We start from the raw sequence: 22687 nt of genomic DNA, 5'->3' as shown, positions 1-22687 counted from the left end.
AACAAAAAAGAATTCATTATTGAAGTATGTGCTTTAGTTTTGTCTTATAACTAGATTCTGTATAGATTTTTATTCAAAAAACAGTAAAATTTGTCAAAAAAAAACAATTTTTTTTTTAAATTTTCAATATCGTATTAGGAACAATGTCGTAAGCCGAATAAAAATTATCCAAATTTATATCATGTCGTAACTCGAAAAGTCGTATTAGAAGATGTCGTATCTCGAGGACTTAGTGTATGTGCGAAAATGCATCAATGCGGTAATACTTTAAGTTTGGTGTCAACGAATGTCAAAAATACGCATCATATTAAATCAGCTGTGCATCAATTTTTTTTGTAATTTTGTGTTAATACTTATTATTTTAACTCAATAACTAATACAGTTAATTATTTCGTTATGCACGGTATTAATATTTTTAAATATTCCATTATATTAAAATTTCCGAAACTTAAAAAATTTTGATAGATTTTCAGTTGTTAATTATTATAATACGTTAACACAAAATAAACGCTAAAAAAACATGTTTTAGAAAGTTCATCGGCTTTTTTTCGCATTGCGTTGATGCACATTTTTGATTACTTTCGTATTATACCCATACATTTTTTATGTCCCGTCTTTTTTTTATGAAACCTCTTAAGACGAACAAACGGATGGAAAGTAAAGTAAATAGCGTAGTTGTGACACCTTCAAACCGTATGTAGATACAATTTATTATGTGCTTTTGTGCAGATTTTCGTCATAAGAGGTTAAATTTATTGTCATGTACTTTGAGTGACAGTCTAAACAAAAAGAGCAGAAACTAATGCCTTTAGATCGAGAACTTAGTTGGTACCTCGACTCGTATTTTTGTTCCATTTTTACATTGTTTCTAATAGCATATGCATGTACACAAATTACGTAAGTAGGTGGGTGAGTCCTATTATTTTCGATAGAATTAGAAAACTCAATTATATTTTTTCTGCCTATCAAATGGAAATAACCCTATAAGTGTCCACAGAAATTAAATAAATGAAGATTTTATGACAATGAAAAAGTTAAAGATATGTATGTATTTGTGCAAAATATCAAGTCCAGCTCTTTGGGTTCTTGTATTAGTCTTTAACAGCAGACTGACAGACGAACATAGCTAGACCAATTTAGAATTTGTTTCTAAGAAAAATAAACATTGATGTGTCTTGTCGCAAAAATCTTATTCTTGGACAATGGACACGAATTGCATGAAAAAATATGTTACCATGTGGCAACCGCAACGTATATAATATACATGGGGCTCGAATTTCTAATCGAGTTTTTTTTTTAATTAAAAGGTTTCTGTTCCGGGTATCAATAAATGAGGAGGATATCGTAACATAAAAGTTTTAGAATACCTAACCTTTCGAGATACGACATTTTCCAATACGGCATGATCTGAATTCGGCCATTTTTAATTTTTTTTTGACATATTATATTGATTTTTGAATAAAAATCTATATCGAATTTAGTTAAACGATGGGTCTAAAGCAACTATTTGAACAATTATTTTAGTTAAAAATACTAGTCAGTAGTTAAAAATACGTGAAATGATATATTAACGGTGATGCATGTAAGTGTTATCAAATAAATAACATTTTATTTTATTTGTTTTTGTAAAAAAACTAAATTTTTAGGTTTCGTCATGATATTTTATTGATTTGATACTTTTTTTTAAAAAACATGTGAATTATAATAAAAATATAGTTTACCTAATTCACTTTTTGTGACAATTTTTCCTCCTTAGCGACAATTCGAGTAACGATTTTTAGTATTTGCTGTATATAAGAGTCATTGTATGAATTTGCGTGTGTTTACAATAAAATTATCATACTTTTTACGATAAACATCAAAACTACTTAGTGATTCGATAATAAAATTAAGCCGTAATATAAAATGGTTTGCAATGCACTGAAAATGCGCAACATATAAAAGTTTCTTAAAAAATGTCATGTATGTTATGCTTATATGACGACTTTTGTATAATGGTTGATATAAATTTCGTATATTTTAACATATATTTGTAAAAATAATAATCTTTACCACGTGAGTGTGTTTTTTTCATTAAGAATCATTATTTTATGTGTTGACAAGTCGGATTAATTTGAACTTTAATATATACATACATACTTTGTCGCTATCTTTTAATTTTTATCTTGTGAAGAGACCTGTTGTTTCCTTACACAGGGAATGAAACGAATATGCCAACTAATTGATGCAGGAGACGTCGTTCAAACAAATTTAATATTTAAATGAATAAATTTTCTCTTTGATAATTATATATATTGAAACGTAAAAAAAAACTAATTTCAATTTTTTATTATTTTTGATGTTTATACTAACGACCACGATAAAAATGCTTTGAAACGTAAGGCTTTTGCTGTAGTAGAAATTCATAAGTACTGATTTTGGTGGAATTTGACAGGTTACACTTTCGAAATAAATTCTATGTTTCGTATGTTTCGAATGTTGTGTGTGTATGTACCCAATTTCTTATTTCCATTTTTTCGTCTATTTTTATTAATTTCATAATTTTCTTCACATGCATCACATCCGACATCTTATGTATTTTCACGTTATTTAAACATTTTTTACGTAAAAAACACTCCCTTTGGTTTAGGCGGTGAGAAGATTAGTTTGCAGCACTGGTGTATTATTTTGATTTCACTCTGTTCCTTTCAAAATATACTATTAATTGGCAGAAAGCTGAAAGTCAGAAATAATTTTTTTTTTTAATAAAACTTTCTGTATTTAAAATTTTTATGGTGAGTAAAATTTTAGCTTTCCATAATTTATTTTGGTGTACTTATATAGGTTTATGGAAAAAATAATTACAAAAATTTTAATTTTAAAAATTTTGAGCTAAATTTGGATTTTGGAAATTAGTAGGTATAAAGAATTTTTGTGAAACAAAATAAAACAGTTTGTTAAGTTTTTTAAAGAATTTTATTTTGGCCTATCGTTTTTTTATGTTATAATAGACAATTAAACATAGTTTGTAAAAAAAAATGATTTGAATTATATAAACCAGGTGTTTATTATTAGAGTATGACAAAAAATTTTTTGCGAAGTTTACGTATTTTGACGTTAAATTTTTATAATTTTTTATACGCCCCGTGTAGCATATTATACAAAAAACTAAAGCTTCAGACAATATTTTTTTTCATAAAAGAAAAGTTTAGCTGCTTATTTCAAACTTATCTTTTAAAATTTAGATCATATTGTTATCTTAAATTTATAACCTTGAAAAAAATATGCAATAATCATTAAAAACTGCTAGTTTTAAAAAAGCAATTACTATATGTACATATTTTCAATTTAGGGTGGTTTTTTACCTTAGAAACCAAAACAAATTATCTAGATGGTCTCTGGGCAAATTTAATAAGCTGTTCCTAAAAAGTTTCTGCATTATTTAGAAGACAATAGCAATTCGAAACAGAAAAAAGGATAATACGAAAATTTTTTTTTTATTTTGCTGCTGCCAAGTTCGTAAAATACCTAAATAAGCAATAAAAATGGCTACAAGGTCACCTATTGTTTGTCGTTTTTATACAAGAGGAATATGTCGCTTTGGTGATTTATGCCGATTTTCCCATCCTGGAGAAGTTACTGACGGGATAAGTACCGATGAAGATCGAGCAATATCAATTTTAGCTACAACATCAACTTCAAATCAATTTGATGAAAATCAACAAGCACAAGCCTTGCAACCTCTACAAAACACAAATCAGCAAAATGATTGGGCAATGGCACCAGTATTCGTACCAAAAAATCAAAGTTCGCAACATGCTAATAATATAGATTTTTGTGATTCAAATCTAAATAAAAATTTTGGCACACATTCCTATGCAGAAATCGCAGGTGGAAGTAATGGTAATGCAAAAGTATACAGTGAAGAAGTAATGTGCCCATTTGCAATCAGCTGTCCTTATGGAAATTATTGTTCCATGATTCACGGGGAATTATGCGATATGTGCGGGCATTATTGCTTACATCCAACCGATAAAGTACAAAGAAAAAAGCATATTAATGAATGTCTTCAGCAACATGAAAAGGATATGGAATTATCATTTGCAATTGCAAGATCTAAAAATAAAACTTGCGGAATATGTTTTGATATTATTATGGAGAAAAATGGAAAGGAAAAACGCTTTGGAATATTACCAAATTGCAATCATATATTTTGCTTAGAGTGTATACGCAAATGGCGACAAGCGAAACAATTTGAAAATAAAATAACAAGGTATCTATTGTAAACTCGAAAGCACATATTTGTATTTTAATAAATGTAAACTTTAGGTCATGTCCAGAATGCCGAATTTCTTCAGATTTTGTGTGTCCGAGTGCCTTTTGGGTCGAAAATAAAGATGACAAAGATAAGGTGATAAACGAATATAAAAATGCGCTTGGTGACAAAGACTGCAAATATTTCAATAAAGTACGTTGTATTGTATTGTGTTGTGTATACATTTTGCATATAGGGTGATTAAGAAATAAATAGGAACCTACATATGTATAAGGTTGTGGATACATAAATCCTGTGGGGAGCTGTTTTATTAGAGTCGGGCATGGTTTAATAGAATTTCGTTGAATTTCAATTTTCTTAAATTTTTTACTTTTAAACGTAATTAAAAAATAGTGTCTCATAAAAGGAGAACTAAACAAAACTTTGAAGGATTTAATGCCGAATTTTTTTTACGCTATGTGATTTCAGAATGTTAGACATTAGAAATTAATGTGACTTTTTATAAGGAAAATTTTCTAAAGAGTTTTATTGAAGGGCAATAAAATATATTTTCAATTCATTTTAATGCCATTTAACATTTTTTTAAACTATAATTCTTAAAGTTTTATTTAAATAAATTGTACTTATTTCTAAATTACCTTGTATTGTTAACGTGCAATAACAAATTTTGTATAAACAAGTTTATTGAATATTTATTTTTTAAATATTTTGAAGGGCGAAGGAAAATGCCCCTTTGGAAACAAATGCTTCTACAAGCACGCTCTCCCAAATGGTATAAAAGTCGATGTCGGTGTTCCACAAAAGAGAAAAGTATATCATCATTTGGGTCTTATGGAGATTTTTTCAGATGTAAGTAACTAGTTAAATATTTGTAAAATGCAGTTTTAATGAAATAATAGTGCAAATTAAAGTAATTTCAAAGGTTTTTGAATATATTATAAATTTTATAACCAGTGAGTTGATCAAAGTGGCTTTCTTCACATAAAATTTTGTATGACAGCCATTTCTTGAAAATCACTGACTTATTCAGCAAAAACTTTAAAAATACTATTTTAATTTTTATTTTACAGTTTTCATTTTATGAACTCATTACAAATCGTGATGTTCCATCTCTAATTGAGTATTGGTCAAATTTTGAAATAGATTCAAGTGATGACTCAGATTGGCCAGATGAAACGAATTAATTATTTTTTTAAAATTTAAAATCGAAATTCAGATATATTTTTGCTTTAGAAGTAATCAAACAATATTTTCGAATATATGTACATAAAACTAAAATTAAGTATACATGTATCTGTAAAATTAATGCCTCTTGTGATCATTTTTATAGGTATTAGCTTTCACATTTATTATTTGTTGTTATATCAGCAGCAGTAATTTTAGTGAAGCATAATGCTAAATAAGGTCGCAGATGAACATTTTAATAGTTGGTTGGTTCTAGTAAGAGTGAAAAAATTGTTTATCACTTAAAATCCACGGTTTTATCTTGTCTTATTTGCTAAAATGAGGAAGTTTCACAATCATTTTTCGGTTAATTACGTTATTAAATATATAAAGAGCGATATTATAATTTCCTATATAGTAAAGTCAAGCCTCCTTATTTTCACTTTTCTGGATGGATACAGGAATTTTCCTTTTATTTAATAAAATATCACACTCTGAAATAGTTATTTGAATGTAAATAATTTATTGTTTGTTCTTGAACTTATTTTTTGTACAATTTATTTCTCTTTGTATGAAATGTAAAAGTTAGAAAACTGTGAGAAGATATAATTGCCTTTAAATAAATCATTTTCAAGATTTTATAATGAGCTAGGCAAAAGTTGATTGTTGAAAAAAATTAAGAAAAAAATTGTAAAATATTCTGGTAATCCGGATATTTCTATAATGAATTGTGGTTTTTAAAATTACGTGAAAATATTAAATGAAATATTGGACATTTTCTTTTGAAATTATTTTGAAATTCTTATCAATCTTATATCTATTTCTCATTTTCATATAGAATGTGTCTCCTAAAGTTTTGTGTCGACAGACTTAGTTTAAAGTTAATTTTATTGTTGTACATTTGAAATGACAGAATTTTTTTGTGCTATAACTAACAATATCTTTCATTTTGCTGACCTAATTATCTTCTACAAGTGCGCTGTGAAAAAAAATACGATAAAGTAAGAATTCACAACAAAATTGTATAAATTTTTATAGTATGTTAGATTGAAAATCATTTAAGTTTTTACTAGCTTTTGTATAGAATGAAGGCACTAAAGTTGAAAAATGGTTTTAAGAAATCTTTTCTTTTAAATAAATTCAAATATAAATCACATTTTATTAAAGAAATTATAACTTGTTTTGAACTCAATAATTGAATTTTTTGTTAAATTTAATGCAGTATTTGTAATTAAAATAATAATTAATTATAATATACGAATGTCGTCATTCATTTACTTCTTTTTAACTCTATATTCGATTGTTTTTTCCAAATTGAAGAAAAATCATTTTAAGGTAAACTGTTTGCGTTTGTTTAATATAAAAATTAAATTAATCATATATTGTTAAAAGGGTTTGTAGTGTTAAACAGAATATTCATTATTATGTTGATTTGTACTTTTTTTTAATTCATTTAAACCAAACTAGTTTATATTAATTTGCAAAAAAACAAAAAAGAAGAATTAAATATTTTTCAAAATTATTTCTTTGTACTTTGTAATTAAAAGTAGTTTTTTAAAAATTTGTTCTTAAATAATTTACTGTAATATTATAAAAAGTTACGTGATAAAATATACATACATAATTGTTATATACAATTCAAAAGTATAAATAATAGATATTTACATATTTGATGAACACATAATATATTGGTTTTACATAAGTAATTATATATATTTATACAAATTAATAATCAATATAACTATGCTTAAATCTATATAAAATACCAAAAAAAAAAAAAACAAAACAAAAAAACGTTATTATGAAAACACTATTATTTTTATAAAATATGAAAATGGAATTGTTATAAATTTAGCTTACACTATGTTCAGAGTCTTCTTAAATTCAAAATCAATTTAAGAGGTTGCTTTGTAGTTCAATTTATTGTAAAATAATTAAAAATACTGTCATATTAAATTATTATAGAATTATATGGTTTTTGAAATTCATCTGATTTTATAAAATTCCAGTTTGATTGCTTCTTTTCTTTTGTAATTAGCTGTACTGCTGAAAGGGTTTCATTATTAATAAAATATTTAAAATTAAGTCAATTGAAATAACTTTTCCATTTTCATTTAAAATTATCATTTAATTTTTTAAACATTTTCATACGCTTTATACCTTAGAAACGATATAGATATTTATTAAGTATTAAAAAATAACAAAACAAAAAATGCATAATTCATTTATATGTAATTATTATTTATAAGTAAAATAAAAAGAAAAATAAAACAATTTTAGAAGACCAGAGTTTAAATAATTAATTATTGTAGAATATTAGATCGGAAATGGAAATTTTATTAACTTAAATTTATTTTAAGAAATTGTTACAACTTGTTTCATTAAATTTTGTAATTGTAATTTAATTGAATCATGTACTATTTAGGTATTTACTTTTCCATATTGAAAATTTATTGATCTAATTACATAAATATATTCTCGAGAGTATCTTGATCTGAATATTGGCAACTTGTAAAAAACAAATAATTTTTTTTTTAATTTTATTGTTTTAAATGTTAATCCCACCTAAAAATAGAAACCCATCCGTTTTGAATGATCTTCTAGTTAAATTGATAAAGGCAATATTTATTATTCATTACTGATTAAATTAATGTTTGTCATTATTTATATATGTTTTAATGTAATATTACTGTAATTTGTTAAAAAAATGCGTATATATTACATCTTCCAATATGGTTAAGTAATACTTTTTTTCAAAATAAATTTTCAACTCTATTAAGAAACACAACAAAAAAATTAAAAATTTTTGGGTTTTAAAAAATGAAATAAATAATTGAGCAATGTTTGGATACATTGATTAATAAGAAATTCTGAAATTGTTTTAAAAATAATGAATTCTATTCGATCAGCTTAATATAAATATGATTTTTATAAGTAATATTTCAAGTAACTTAAAATTTTTAATCAAAATTAGACATTTTCTTTTTTCGTACTGTACACTTTTTACAGTACACATTTGAATTTTTTTCTATTGGTAACAAAATTTTATATAATTTGATTTTTAAATTTTTATAACTATTATTTTGTCATTTAATTTTTTTTTTACCTATTTTTTCATAATATACTTATTTACATAGTTACTTTATATTTTGATATATAATTTTACATAACTTTTTGTTTTTTTAATTAATACATAATTCATATTACATAAATAAAAAGGTTGAATATTATATAATAAAAATCTGTGAAATGAAATAAAATATAATCATTATTTTTAAAAAATAAACATTGTACCTATTTATTTTATTTTATAATATTTATCATTATTTGAAGTGAGTTCAATGAACAATTGAATTATTGGTCCTGAAACTATTAATGAAAATTTTATAATTTTATATAATAGGAGAAAAAATTGCATAGGTTTTTCTTTGTTTAGAACATCTTTGGGTTTTATCACGTCATTTTCAAATATTTTTTCAAATATTGAATTATTTTAATTTTTAAATAATATATTATTAAGTTAGTTATTTTGAACAAAAAATGATCATATAAATTGTTTTTGATCAATACTCAATCAATATTATAATTATTTTCGTTTATAATAATGATAATGTTAAATTTTTTTTTTTAAATTTCATAAAGCATTAAAATTGGTAAAGAAATTTTGAATAAGTTTAAATAGAGGTAAATATTAATAATAACAAATTAAAAATAAAAAATACTATGTTCTTAGAAACTAATTTTACAATATAAATGAATGGTATTGAAGAATTTTGCTTTATGAATTTTTGTTAATTTTTCTTATTATTAAACTTAAAATTAAATATTTATATCCTGTCGGTTTTTCTTATCCAATTAAGATATAATTACGTATTATATAATATTTTAAATGTTACGTTTCGGTAAGGGACTTATAAAGAATCGGATATGACTTTTTTAAATGCTCATAATTTTTTTTCACATTTTAATATATTATATTTTATATAACCAAAAATTTGAATTAATATCTAATAAGGTTTCAAATTTATTAAATTTGAAATACGAGCACAATTTGTAGCTCCTATTACATATATAATGTACGAATATATTTGTACATATGTATAAATTTTAATTGAATTCCTAAAACATTTTATCTGCTAATTTTATTTTAAAATTAATAAAAATAGCTTTTAGATTGGAAAAAGAAATACTACGTACTAATATCGGGAACAGTTTATTTGAATTATTTTGCATACTCTACTTCTTTTACAGTAAATGCTCTGTATGTAAATGATCAAAAATGATTAAGCTCCCATGTGGAGTAAAATGTGATTTTGCTGATTTCGAAAGAAATACAGAAAAAATCAATTTTTTATACTAGTAGCTTTTAGATTAGAATATTGTTAAATTCATTTGAATAAACATTAATACTTCTCTTACATCTCTTATGATAATCATTTTTCTAAAATAAAAACTTCTATACCGATGAAGTGCTAGTATTTTGAATTTCAAAATCGACTCTCGATTATTCTTTGATATTTTTTTAGCTATTCTGAACACCAAAATACAAAAATAGGATATGTTATATTATAAATATGTTACCATTACACTTTCGTAAACTAATGTATAAAATGTTAGAGTATATAATATATTATTATTATAATAAACTGCAGTTTTTTTTTTTTTTAATTTCTGCAGCAATGAAAAAATGAGTGGGGTGGCGCATTTCAAACCTTAAATTACATTCATTATTCCAAAATTTTCAGGAATTTTTTTTTTTTTTCTCTAGATTTTTTTTTTTTTTTAATGTTAATGAAAAAATTTTATATTTATATGATTATTTGAATTTTTGTGTATATATAAATACATATACATATTATAATATGTATATATGCCTATTTTATAATGAATAAAGATGATAACTATATATTAAATATGTACGTATTTGTATATGCAAAATATAACTATACATATTGTAATTTTGTAATTTTGTTCATTATTATAAAAAAAAAAAAAAAAAACAAAAAAAAAATATTGTATTTAAATCAAAATGTGTGATCTAATAATATTTTTAGTATTTGCACTCCTTTATAAAATAAATAAGACTATAGAAAATAATATAAAGTAATCATAATATTACAACAATATTGTAAAAGTTTTGAAATTTCTACGAAAAAAATATTGAAATTGTAAAGATAATATTTATAAGAATAAAAATGAAAATATTCTTAATTAAAATATAATTTAAAAGACCTAAAATATAGACTTATATATATATATATATATATATATATATATTAAGAAAGTAAGCGAAGTTTTTTGGCTAAATAGATATTGAAAAATTAATTATAAACGAGAAGTTTATTTTTGTGGTAAGAGTCAAGAACTATGTATGTATGTATATATTATAATTATATATAATATATGTATATGTATACGTAAATTATAACGTAATTTAATATGTATGAGAATTTTCGCTCACAATTTCACATAAAATAAAAATTAAACAATTAATTTTTTTTATTTATATTTATTAACCTTAAATTGAAATTTTGTTATTTTAAAACTTTTAACATTTATAAATTATCATTTACCAACTAATAATTAATATTTCCTTTATTATATATGTATGTAAAACTCAACTTTTTATTATTGAATTGAAGTACATTTTTTGTTATGTTGAAATACTATAATTATGTATATGTGAATATATATATATATTAAGCCAAATTCTAATATAAATTCTAATTTAATATATATTAATTTTGGATTTTTTTTTTTAAATTTTTTTTTAAAAATACGAAATTTCTCGGAAAGTATTTTTTTTTTTTTGATGTGCTTTAACAGACTGTACGATTACCTACTGGAAATTTGATTAAAGAATCAATCCTAAAATTACTTGCATCCTTATGTGAAACACCTTGTATGTGTATTTTAATTTACATTGAGAAGTTATTGAACCCCCATAAATTGTGTACATGGAATATGATTCTTTTACAGTTATAAATATTTATAAAACATATTACCTTATATTATTTACTTTATTCTTTGGTTCATTCAAAAAACAAAATCTTGGCTTTGTCATCGAAAAATTGCAAATTTAATTAAAAAAATAAATTATGCTTAAATATGGAAAGTCTCGTTAAAAATAATATAATTAATTACATACATACATTGTTTTTATATCTAATAAATTAATATTTTATATAAACTTCAGAAAAGTTTCATAACTGGCATAAGAGCCCAATATATACAGACGGTTTTATTGATGATCTTCTTATTTTTCGCTGCAGGTTTCGGTTTTTTTTTTAACAATAAATCTACGTACCTCATGTAAATTTTTTTTTTTACAGTAAATAAGAAAAATAAAAAATAAAAGAAACAATAATTATGAAAAGTAAAAAATAATTTTCATTTTTTTTTTATAATATAGACGGAAAAATAGAAAGTGGTAAAAAGTTAAAAAAGAAATACAAAAAAATATATACATTCATACATTATATAAACATACTTAAATATATTTTTGTAGTGAAAATAAATATTACTAAAATTTAATCTTTTAAATAATTTAAAAATTAAAATAAAATTAATAAAACTTAATATTTTTCCTTTTTAAATTCTTTTTTATATTTCTGTACAGTTCAATTGTAATTCAATTGTAATAATTTTGGGGCCATAAAATAAAATTTATTTTATTCATAATTGAAAATAAAATTAAGTAAATTTTTAGTAAAACGACCGGATCAATCGGTTTGGCGAAGTACTATTTATTATTGTGAATTTTAATTCGGCAATATTGTGAATTTTTTTAGTACTGATTTGTCTAATTTGCAATACTAGAAAATAGAGTATTATTGCTGTTTTAAAATCAAGATATTTTTTTTTGTTAAAAATTAAAAAAAAATTCCATTAAATACGTTTATTTAAATTATATTTTAAAATAAATATGTATGCATGTACATATCTATTTATATTTATTTATTATTTATTTATTAATTAATTAATTTTCTCATAAGACCAATATATGAGAAAAATTATATAAGTATTAAATAAAATATAAAATTCATAATTAAATTTATATTTTATTTAATACTAATATACTAATTAATTAATGTACAATATCTTTAAAACTAATATGTATAAAATAAATTTTTATTAAAAGGTAAATAAAAAAATTCAAAAAATTTTAGAATTTGCAAAAAAATTTGAACAACAAATCTTTTCTATATATATATATATATTTTTTTTTTTTCTTTCAAAATAGGAAATATGTATTATTAACAATAAAAAGAGATGAAGAATATAAAAAAAAAAAAACAAAATAATATTATTGATAAATAAATAACAAAATACATGGAATAAATTTTATTCAGCTGTTTGTCATTTATATCTAGAATTTGATGTCATTAACTTACCTATTACTACTAATAATAAAAAAAAGTGAAAAAAAAAAATTGTGAAAAGAAAATTATTTGAAAATATTAAAAAAAAAAATTAAGAAAAAATACAAAAAAAAAAGCAAACAGAAAAATTGATAAATAAAGTAATTAATGAGCAATTAGATAAATTTTTTTGTTTTTTTTTTATAATATTACTTATATAATTATATCTGTATATTTTAATTAATGGTTATGTATTTATAGTATAGGTTTATTAGATAAAAATTTTTCAAAATACCAAAAAAAAAATCAGATTTGGAAATTAAAAATCGTTTTGCTTCACCGGTGTCTTTCAAATTCACATTGTACTGTGAATGAATTGTTTATTTCTATAACATCTTTTATTACTCGTAGTCTCGTACTATAAAAACAAGGAAAAACAAAAAAAAAAAATTAAGACGTATGTATTCACGGTCCTTCTTTTTCGTGAACAAAATGTTTGAAATTATTCAAAAACAAATCACTTAAATATTTATTTATACTCCATTAGAAATTTACAAAATTTTTAATTGTATTTTTCGTTTAATTTTAATTTTTTTATTGATTCGACATTTGTTGACTCTAACCTAAAATTGTAATTATGTTTAACGAGAATTTTTGCTTCCATATTTTGATTCAATGTGTCTCTCATCTCTTCAAGTATGAAATAATAAACTAAATAACCTTTTGCATATTGCATTTGAATGTATATGGTATAGTAAAGATAAATTGAGCAATTTTTTCCATATATTAATATTCGATGTTAAAATTTTTTAAAATACATCTAAAGTTCGATTTGCATATACATATGTATTTTAGAATTCGAAAAAATCCATACCTCACTAAATTTAAGTGTACCTATTAAATACATATACCTAACAACGCCAACTTGTAGAAACACAACATCGGAAATTGGTCACATAATGGTAATTTACAAAATAATTTTACCCTACAAGACCTGTTAGAGTACTACATATTTTGAATCAAACATGTTGAGTAAGTAAGTCGATATTTTCAAATTTTTGTATAATATATATATATATATATATACTAAAAATAATAAAATTTCTCATAAAATTCATTAAAATTTTCGATTTCAAGAATATATTTTAGCTTATTGATTCATCATGAGCGATGACATCACAAAGCACAAATCAATAAGTTCGAACAACCTACATAATGCAATGTCAATATGATTTTTTATAGGTTATGGTTATAATGTAATAAATACATTAATTTGTATATTATGAGTTTGTTAACATTACTGTCACGGATCTTAATTTTTCAATGCAAAATAATGACATTATAATTGGCAACTTTATGATATTAATCTTTATAATGTGTATAGTACGTATGCATATATTTATGTAAGTATGTATATGTAATAAAATTTTATTTTTATTTTATTGATTCGCTAATATTCAACAAGTCTTGTACTATTTATTTATATTAGAAATATTAAGTAAATTTTCGTTGAATCTGTATGTGCGTATATCATATGAATAAAAACATTGTGCTTTCTTTAAATTTTTGACATATTTACAAAAAAAAAAAGAATAAATGAGGGACATGCGCTAATAATATAAAAAAGCATTTATTTATTTTATTTTTATTTTGTTAAAGTTAAAATATTCTTCTAATATGGTAATCGTACCCTTGACCCTCGTTTAACGTGAGTTTTATATTCTTTAGGATTTGCATGACTAACGACTAGTTACATATGTCTATATATTCAATTAAATAATAAATTATAAGCATAAGGAAATATTTACAATTATAGACAATTTGCATTTTTCTTTTAATGCATAATTATTGTTATAGAAATACCACGTTACATGAGTGTAAGGTGTATTTTAATGTACAAGTTGTACAATTATTAATTTCGTTTTAAACAAGTATTTAAATAAAAAATAAATATGAAACTTATTTTTATGTATAGGTGTCTATTTAAACGGTTAAACAATGCTGTCACATCAAACGATATTTTCAAATTAGCAAAATAATATCGCAAATACATACAATCTTAATGTTTGTACAATTTTTTCTCAGAATTATTTCTTTGAGATTTCTCCTGAATTTATGCAATTTAGAATTTTTTTACAAATAAATTATGATCAAAAAAATTATTTCAATAAAATGTTGTTTTGTAAATTTTTAAAATATAACTTACATAATATGTACATACATATATGAATACAATTTCTAGTTTCAAATTATTAAAGAGAAATGTTGGGTTTTGTTTGACTAAATGACAAAGAAATAAATTCCAAATTTATGTATAAAGAGTTTAAAGGGAAAGTGTTATCGGAAATTGAATAATGTTTTTAGCTTTACTGATTCTACATATTTTACTTTAACTTAAAATATAAATTTCAGAAAAATCCATCCATTGGTAAATTCCATGTGAAAAATGCATTTAAAAAAAATTACAATTTTTAAAGCAAGTCAACCTTTCTTGTCTTGCCAAGTAGAGAGGTACTGAATTAAAGAGTAAAATTTTTTAATATAAGAAATTAAATTTAAAAAGAAATTAAAAAAAGTAAAACGAAAAATATAAACAGATTTTAGAACCATACTAAATAAAGTTAGACTTGGGAGTTACAAAGAATACATAAAAAATATTTTACAAAACATAAAACATTAAGAATTTTTTTTGTAATTTTTTCCAATTGCAAAATTTCGGAAAATAATTTCATCTTGGTGACAGCCTGATTATGGCATTAGGACGATCATATAAATTCATTAAAATAATGTTATACAACACAGTCATTTAATTTGGTGTAGGACTGTATATCAAAATACTGTACATTATTTTTTTTGTTTTGTGTTTTCGCCCACTCTTTCCTTTATCATCCTTAAATATATTTTGAATAATATGAAAGAAAGCTTTCATTTTCATTTACTTTTGACAATACACATAATAATGTAATTTTAAAAGAAGAAAAACAAAAAAACAAAAAAATAAAAACAAAATCATTTTTATTTTTATTTTTGCCACGGAATCAAAGTGTACAAATAATGAGTGGGTGAAGTTTGTGTTAAGAAATAAAGGAAAAAAAAAAAAAATTTAAGGAAAAATCGAAAATATAAGGAATTGAAGGCTTCTAATATAAAATAAAAGAAAAATTGAATTTATTAAGTTTTTTTAAATTTCTATTTAAAGTGCGATTTATTAAAGTTTTAAAATATTTTTTATGTTTTGTGTTTTTTTTTTCTAATTTAATATTCAATGATAATTTACGCAAGAATAGGAAATTTCGTATGGTAAATTTTATAGTAAAAAATTTTTTTTATTAAAAACATTCATTAATTTTCAAAATGAAATGAATTTTATGTAATTTTATAGTTTTGAATTTGTGCACCAAATTAAACTTAACTCAGTTGTGTATTAAATGTTTTATGTAAGGAAGATTAAATCATTAAATTTTAAGATTAAATCATGTTAAAATTTTCTTAGAATTTCTTAGAATTTTCATTGTTGAGGTTTTGTTAATTTTATCAAATATCCAGAAATATTTCTTTGAAATTTTTTCTATTTTTTTTAAATTTTATATTAAATTTCCTTTTTTGTATTTTTTAATAACGAAAATTCAAGATGCAGAAATAATATGGCAATTTTTTTTAAATAATTCAATTCTATAATACTCAATTGTTATGAAAAATATATGTAAATGAAAATTTAGGGAATATTAAAATAATTATTCGTATTTCTTATATCTTTTCATTAATAAATATGTATTAATTGTATATTTTTGTACAGGAAATAAACATTAAACAAATACAAATGCAAATATCTATGCTAATTATTATGTAAAATAACCAAATTTTATTTGTCTTATACCTATAACAAAGATGATCTTTTATAAAGAAATTTCAGTTTAATTTAAGAAAGATTGAGGTAATTTGGATATAAAAACAATATTTATATAATTTTTCTTGTTTTGAAAAAATCCAAAATAATTGATGTTTAAAAAAAATTACAGTAATTTTTTTTTTCTTTTGCAGAAATTAAAAATTTGGAACAGATTGCCATAGAGCCGAAGTACAGGTATTATAATTAAGAAAGAACTGAGAAACAATAAAGGGAAATATGCCTGGAACAAGACGTTTAATTTTAGGACATGTTATGTCAGGTTTATGCTCGAGAATGAATCGAACAAAACCAGTTCCAGCCGATGTTATGGAAACACCACTTAGTCGTTGTTTAAATACATTTGATATAACAATGCTAGGTACAAGATTCTACAAAAATAAATATACATATATTATATAATATATATGTATTATATAATATATGTATATATATATATGTATATATATGCAATTTTTAAGTTTTACTATTTGAAAAAAAAAAAAAAAAATAAATTATTTTTTTTTTTTTTAGGAATTGGTCATATGGTTGGAGCTGGAATTTACGTTCTTACTGGTACTGTTGCAAAAGATATGGCTGGTCCTGGTATTGTTTTATCATTTGTATTAGCTGGTATGGTTTCAATGTTAGCAGCATTATGTTATGCTGAATTTGGTACACGTGTACCAAAAGCTGGTTCAGCTTATGTTTATACATACATATCAATTGGTGAATTTTGGGCATTTGTTATTGGTTGGAATATTATTTTGGAGCATATGTTGGGAGCAGCATCAGTTGCAAGAGCATGGAGCGGTTATGTTGATTCAATATTAGATGGTAAAATTGCTAATAAGACAATTGAAATAACTGGTGAAATGCATGAACAACTTTTTGCTAAATATCCAGATATATTAGCATTTTTAGTATGTCTAATGTATGCATCAGCTTTAGGTGTTGGTGTTAAAGCTACTGCAATTTTTAATGGTTTTTTAACATTAGTTAATATTGGTGTTATGGGTTTAGCAATATTTTTGGGTTTCTTTTATGCAGATATTAAAAATTGGTCTGAAAGTGAAGGTGGTTTTTTACCATATGGTTTTGGAGGTGTTATTGCTGGTGCAGCAACATGTTTCTATGCATTTGTTGGTTTTGATAGTATTGCAACATCATCTGAAGAAGCTAAAAATCCAAGCTTTTCAATACCTATTGCAACTATACTTTCTTTATGTGCTGTAACAGTTGGATATGTTCTTGTTAGTGCAGCTTTAACTTTAATGATACCAATTCGAGATATAAATCCAGCTGCTGCATTACCTGAAGCTTTTGGGGCATTAAATATTCCATGGGCAAAATATGTTATTTCAATTGGTGCTCTGTGCGGAATGACAACAACATTATTAGGATCTCTATTTGCGTTACCAAGATGCATGTATGCAATGGCGACAGATGGTCTATTATTTTCATGTTTTGGGAAAATTAATGCAACCACTCAAGTTCCGCTTTTAAATTTGGCAGTAGCTGGATTTTTGAGCGCATTGTTAGCTTTACTATTTGATTTAGAAAAACTTGTAGAATTTATGTCAATTGGCACATTGTTAGCCTATACAATTGTCAGCGCAAGTGTTATTATCTTACGATATAGACCACCACCAACAGAATCTAATGTTGTTTATGCACCTGATACACCAGATGAGGATGATGATAACACATCGCAATCTAGTATTGATACGGCATCACCAACATCAGATTTAATTGAAATTGCTTTAGCTGGTCGCCTAAGACCACAATTTAGATGGTTGGAACCACTTTTAGGACGCTTTGAACCTGGAGTTGCTTGCTCTGCTTCTGTTTTACTTTTCACAGTTTTATGTTTTGCAATTTGTTTTCAATTAGAAGTTTCTTGGATGGAATTATATCATGGAACCTGGTGGGCATTAGGTTTATATGGTTTTATGATATTTAGTGCTGGTGCATGTGTTGCTGTTATTGCTGTTCATCATCAAAATACAAGAGGATTACAATTTAAAGTACCATTAGTACCATATTTACCAGCTTTATCAATATTTTGTAATATTGAATTAATGGTACATTTAAGTGCATTAACTTGGTTAAGATTTTTTATATGGGTTTCAATTGGTATGTTAGTATATTTCCTATATGGTATACATAATAGTAAAGAAGGTGAAATTTGTTCAACATATTCAATGTTAATGACATCATCGGAAGCAACTAAAGGTTATTGGGGTTCAACAACTGGTGCGGTATCTGTTCTAAGAAGATTTACAGGTAGGAAAAAATCAGAAGATAAAAAACCAATTGTTATACAGGAAGTTGATGAAGAACCATAGAAATTTGGTAGATCTAAAGAAATTTTAATTTGATTTATTTAAATTGTTATTATTACCATCTTATACACCGTTATCAGTATAAGTAATAATTTGTTAAGATAATTTTTAAAATTTTAATAAATTTACTTTTTTGTTTTAAGAATTAAACAAACTTACAACAATGCTCGAAATAATTTTAATACAATAAATTTCTCTAAATTGCCAAATATTTGCAATTTGCAATCAAAAAATGCATTAATTTTAAAATTGAAAAATTTCTAACTAAAAACAAACACATAAAAATTGTATATTAATTAGATAATTTTTTTTTTAAAATTAAATTTATGGTATAAATGAAACTGAAATACACTAGAAAATCTATATTTGACCATATTTAATTTTTAATACGAATTACTAAAGCTAATATAATTGTACAAAATGCTTATTTTTTTAACGACAATAAAATAGATTATAAATTTAAAAATTAAATGTTTAGTAGAAATTAATCAATTTAGAACTTAATGAAATTTTTTAAATCAATTTCAAACTACTAATTTATAAGTTGTGTCTTTTAATAAGAGTTTCATTTAATCAAATATCAATTTGTATTAATCCAATTATTTTTTTTGAAATTTCACAACGCACTTAAAAAGAGTAAGATTTAGTTCAGGTCGATTATGTATGTAATTATAAGTGCAGTGCGACATAACTAAAAAAATTTAGTTTTAATAAAATAAGGCAAATATTGTCAAAACAAAAATAAATATACAGCTGAACCAAATTGTAACATTTATTTTTCTGCTGCAAAATCTGTAGCAGAATTTTTACAAAACCACTAATAAAAATGAACAGTAACAAAAAGTGAGCTGTAGTGTGGCTGCAGTTTTAGTTTAGTTTTAGTTAGTTTGTTGCAAACATGTTGCAGTCTTAGTTAGTTGAAGTAATCGGGGTTGAGCATTTTCGAAATCTAAAAATTGTTGTGCTTATTGTTTGTTACTGTTAACTTTTAAATAGTATCTTTGTACGTAAATACGTTGTACCGCAAAATAGTAATAATCTGATTGCAGCATTTCATTTTTTTGTAACTACACGAAGTTTTGCGTTTTTTTTGTAATCACCTGATAGTTCTATGTTATTTTTTTTTTTATAAAGGAAATTAAAATAAATCAAACAAACTCACTGAATATTAATGTTCATATAATTAATATTTTATTTAGTTTTAAAGAGATTCCACCGTTATCTTTTAGAATTATTATTTCTTGAGGGACAAAACAGTTTTTGTTTAAATTATAATTAAATTGTTTAAAGAAATTTTGTATATAAAATAAAATTCATTTAACTTATCATTTTTTTTTAAATTAGTTTATTTTTTAAATTAAAATGTATTAAAAATTTCTATTGAGAAAACAAAATTAATTATTTATTTTAAAAGGTCATCCTCCTCCGATGATATAATATAAATAATTGACTTATTCGGCTATACAAATTTTAATTGGTTGTTAAAGTAAATTGTGGATTTATTTGTTTATTAGATGATTAATTAAATTTGTATTAAAGTTGTTAAAAACTGTATTTACTACCACATTTTCATTGAATCTTAATCCCTGTCCAAATTTTACGTTTTTTTTTTTTTTTTGGTTTGGGGGGCCCAACGTGTTACTATGTACTATTCAACAGATGGCTTTGAAAATATAATAATAAGAAAAATTTTAAACTGTATAACAGAATATTTTTAATATAATATTTTAAATTTATTATATTATATTAAAAATAGAAGAAAATGCAATTTATTCAGAATTAAAAGTCAATTTTTTAAATAAAAATTATACATATGTGTGTACATAAGTATATTAATAAATACGTATGTAAAATTATTTATATAAAATTGTAAAAATTCAAAATTACACTTACATTTAATTAATGTGATTTATAATCTTGTATACCAGAATTATTTATTTTGTTATAAGTTTTTTTAATTCTAAAACATTTTTTATTTTTATTCTTTTGAAATAACTAAAGGAAAAAGTATTAATTTATACATCACCATATTCTTTTAGATGCATCCCTTGAATTGATGGGATATTTTTCAAAAATTTTGTAATTATCAAAACAAAAGACAATTATGACATTTATGACATTCTGTATTAAAAAACTCAATATTTTTCAATTCAAGCAATTGAGTAAGCACCACTAGAATTAATTTAAAAAAGAAATTCAAATAAAATAGTTTCTATTTTTATGTATATACAATATACATACATACCTTATTATTGGCATTGTTATGGTAAAATTTTATTATAATATTTTATTTGAAAATCAATAAAATGTTAATGAAAGTTTATAGTTAAATATATGCAATAAAGACTGCAAGACATAGTATCTTTAGGCCGGTAGAAATTCTTAAATCTCATTCTTATACTCATAAATCAAAATTAGCATGCTTGGCATCCATCCAAATTGTTTCAAATGTAATCATTCAACTTGTACCAGCAAGAATATTAAAATGTATATAAAATTATAGATATTTTTTTTTATTTTTTTAATTTTTGAATTTTGTATAATTTTGTATATATATACATAATATGTTATACATATTTTAAAATAAATCGGTAGAATTGTTCTTCAAAATTGTTTTTGAAACGAATTTGTATACCTCAATTATCGTTTTATTTTGTACTCTGAATTTGAAAAGAAATCAATGAAAAATTTTTCTGGTCAAATTTAATGAAAACTAAGTTATCAGCACAAAAAAATATAAAATTATATAATTATAAATAAAAAGATAAAAAACAAAATTTATTATTAATTTAAAAAATTAATTAAATTCAAAATGTAGATTATAAATCTTTGTGTAATTTAAACAAATTTTAATTATTTAATTAAATTTTGTCAGTATTAATTCAATACAATAAACTTTTTTGCAAATATTTTAAATTTTATGTATTCTAACAGAAATCCAATTATATTAATTATTAGTTATTGTTATTACGACATTAATACGACATTATATTAATTATTAGAAGAAATGGTGTATATGTCGTATTAGTTTAAAACTGTGGTTAACGTTACATTACAATTGTAGCGAAAGATGAAGGATTTAGCGATTGTGACTCAATTAAACTTTGTCAAATTATAAAGATTTGATAAAAAAATGAAATTTTCAAAAAAAAAAAAATAAAATTTTGATTTTAATATATTCGATTTTTAGTTATTTAGTTAGAGTGATTATAATTTATGCCGCAATCTACTGGTAGATCGCGATCTGCTAGGTTAAATAGCTCTGATATATTTTATTTAAATACAATTCTGTTCGGAAGATGTTTTGATAATATTATAATACTGCAATTTTGAAATCAGGGAAAGGGTTTATTATTCTTATGGATTTATTTTATATTAATTTTGTAGGGATTAAGAAATTAAATTTATTTTTGAAAAATCATACATAAATGCACATTAAAGTTAAAATATTAAATAGAATATATTAAAAAATATTTTATGTATTTAATTGCAGTATTTATTAAATAAATAATGAAACTCAAAAAAAAAAAAAGAACAATTATTCGTAATCTTCTATACCTTTGTATTATTTAATTTTGAAATAATTTGAAAAAAAAATTCAAAAATATTATTTCACTGCTAACTCAATCCAAATACGAGGATTGTAAGTTAAAAGAAATATATTTTATTTCCAAAA

At 22.7% G+C, this 22687-nt stretch overlaps 2 protein-coding genes across 2 annotated transcripts; both read left to right on the top strand.

The window, feature by feature from the left end:
- The first annotated feature begins 2671 nt into the window (after window positions 1–2671).
- On the top strand, window positions 2672–7047 carry LOC129613487 (probable E3 ubiquitin-protein ligase makorin-1). The gene is made up of 5 exons (XM_055527583.1): window positions 2672–2774; window positions 3332–4252; window positions 4309–4447; window positions 4970–5104; window positions 5326–7047. Exons 2-5 carry the CDS (start codon window positions 3525–3527, stop codon window positions 5437–5439), a joined length of 1116 nt encoding a protein of 371 aa, XP_055383558.1. The 5' UTR covers window positions 2672–2774; window positions 3332–3524; the 3' UTR covers window positions 5440–7047.
- An 8746-nt stretch (window positions 7048–15793) lies between these two features.
- LOC129613490 (cationic amino acid transporter 4) lies at window positions 15794–19592 on the top strand. Its single transcript, XM_055527588.1, has 4 exons — window positions 15794–16080; window positions 16577–16714; window positions 16822–17048; window positions 17201–19592. The coding sequence occupies exons 3-4, from the start codon at window positions 16907–16909 to the stop codon at window positions 19012–19014; spliced, it is 1956 nt and encodes a 651-aa protein (XP_055383563.1). The 5' UTR covers window positions 15794–16080; window positions 16577–16714; window positions 16822–16906; the 3' UTR covers window positions 19015–19592.
- The last annotated feature ends 3095 nt before the right edge of the window (window positions 19593–22687 follow it).

This window comes from Condylostylus longicornis, unplaced genomic scaffold (genome assembly GCF_029603195.1).
Source record: "Condylostylus longicornis isolate FDR11 unplaced genomic scaffold, ASM2960319v2 ptg000084l, whole genome shotgun sequence".
NCBI classification, from domain to species: domain Eukaryota; kingdom Metazoa; phylum Arthropoda; class Insecta; order Diptera; family Dolichopodidae; genus Condylostylus; species Condylostylus longicornis.
Note: the sequence above shows the minus strand (reverse complement) of the source record. Positions and strands in the feature narration are given on the sequence as shown.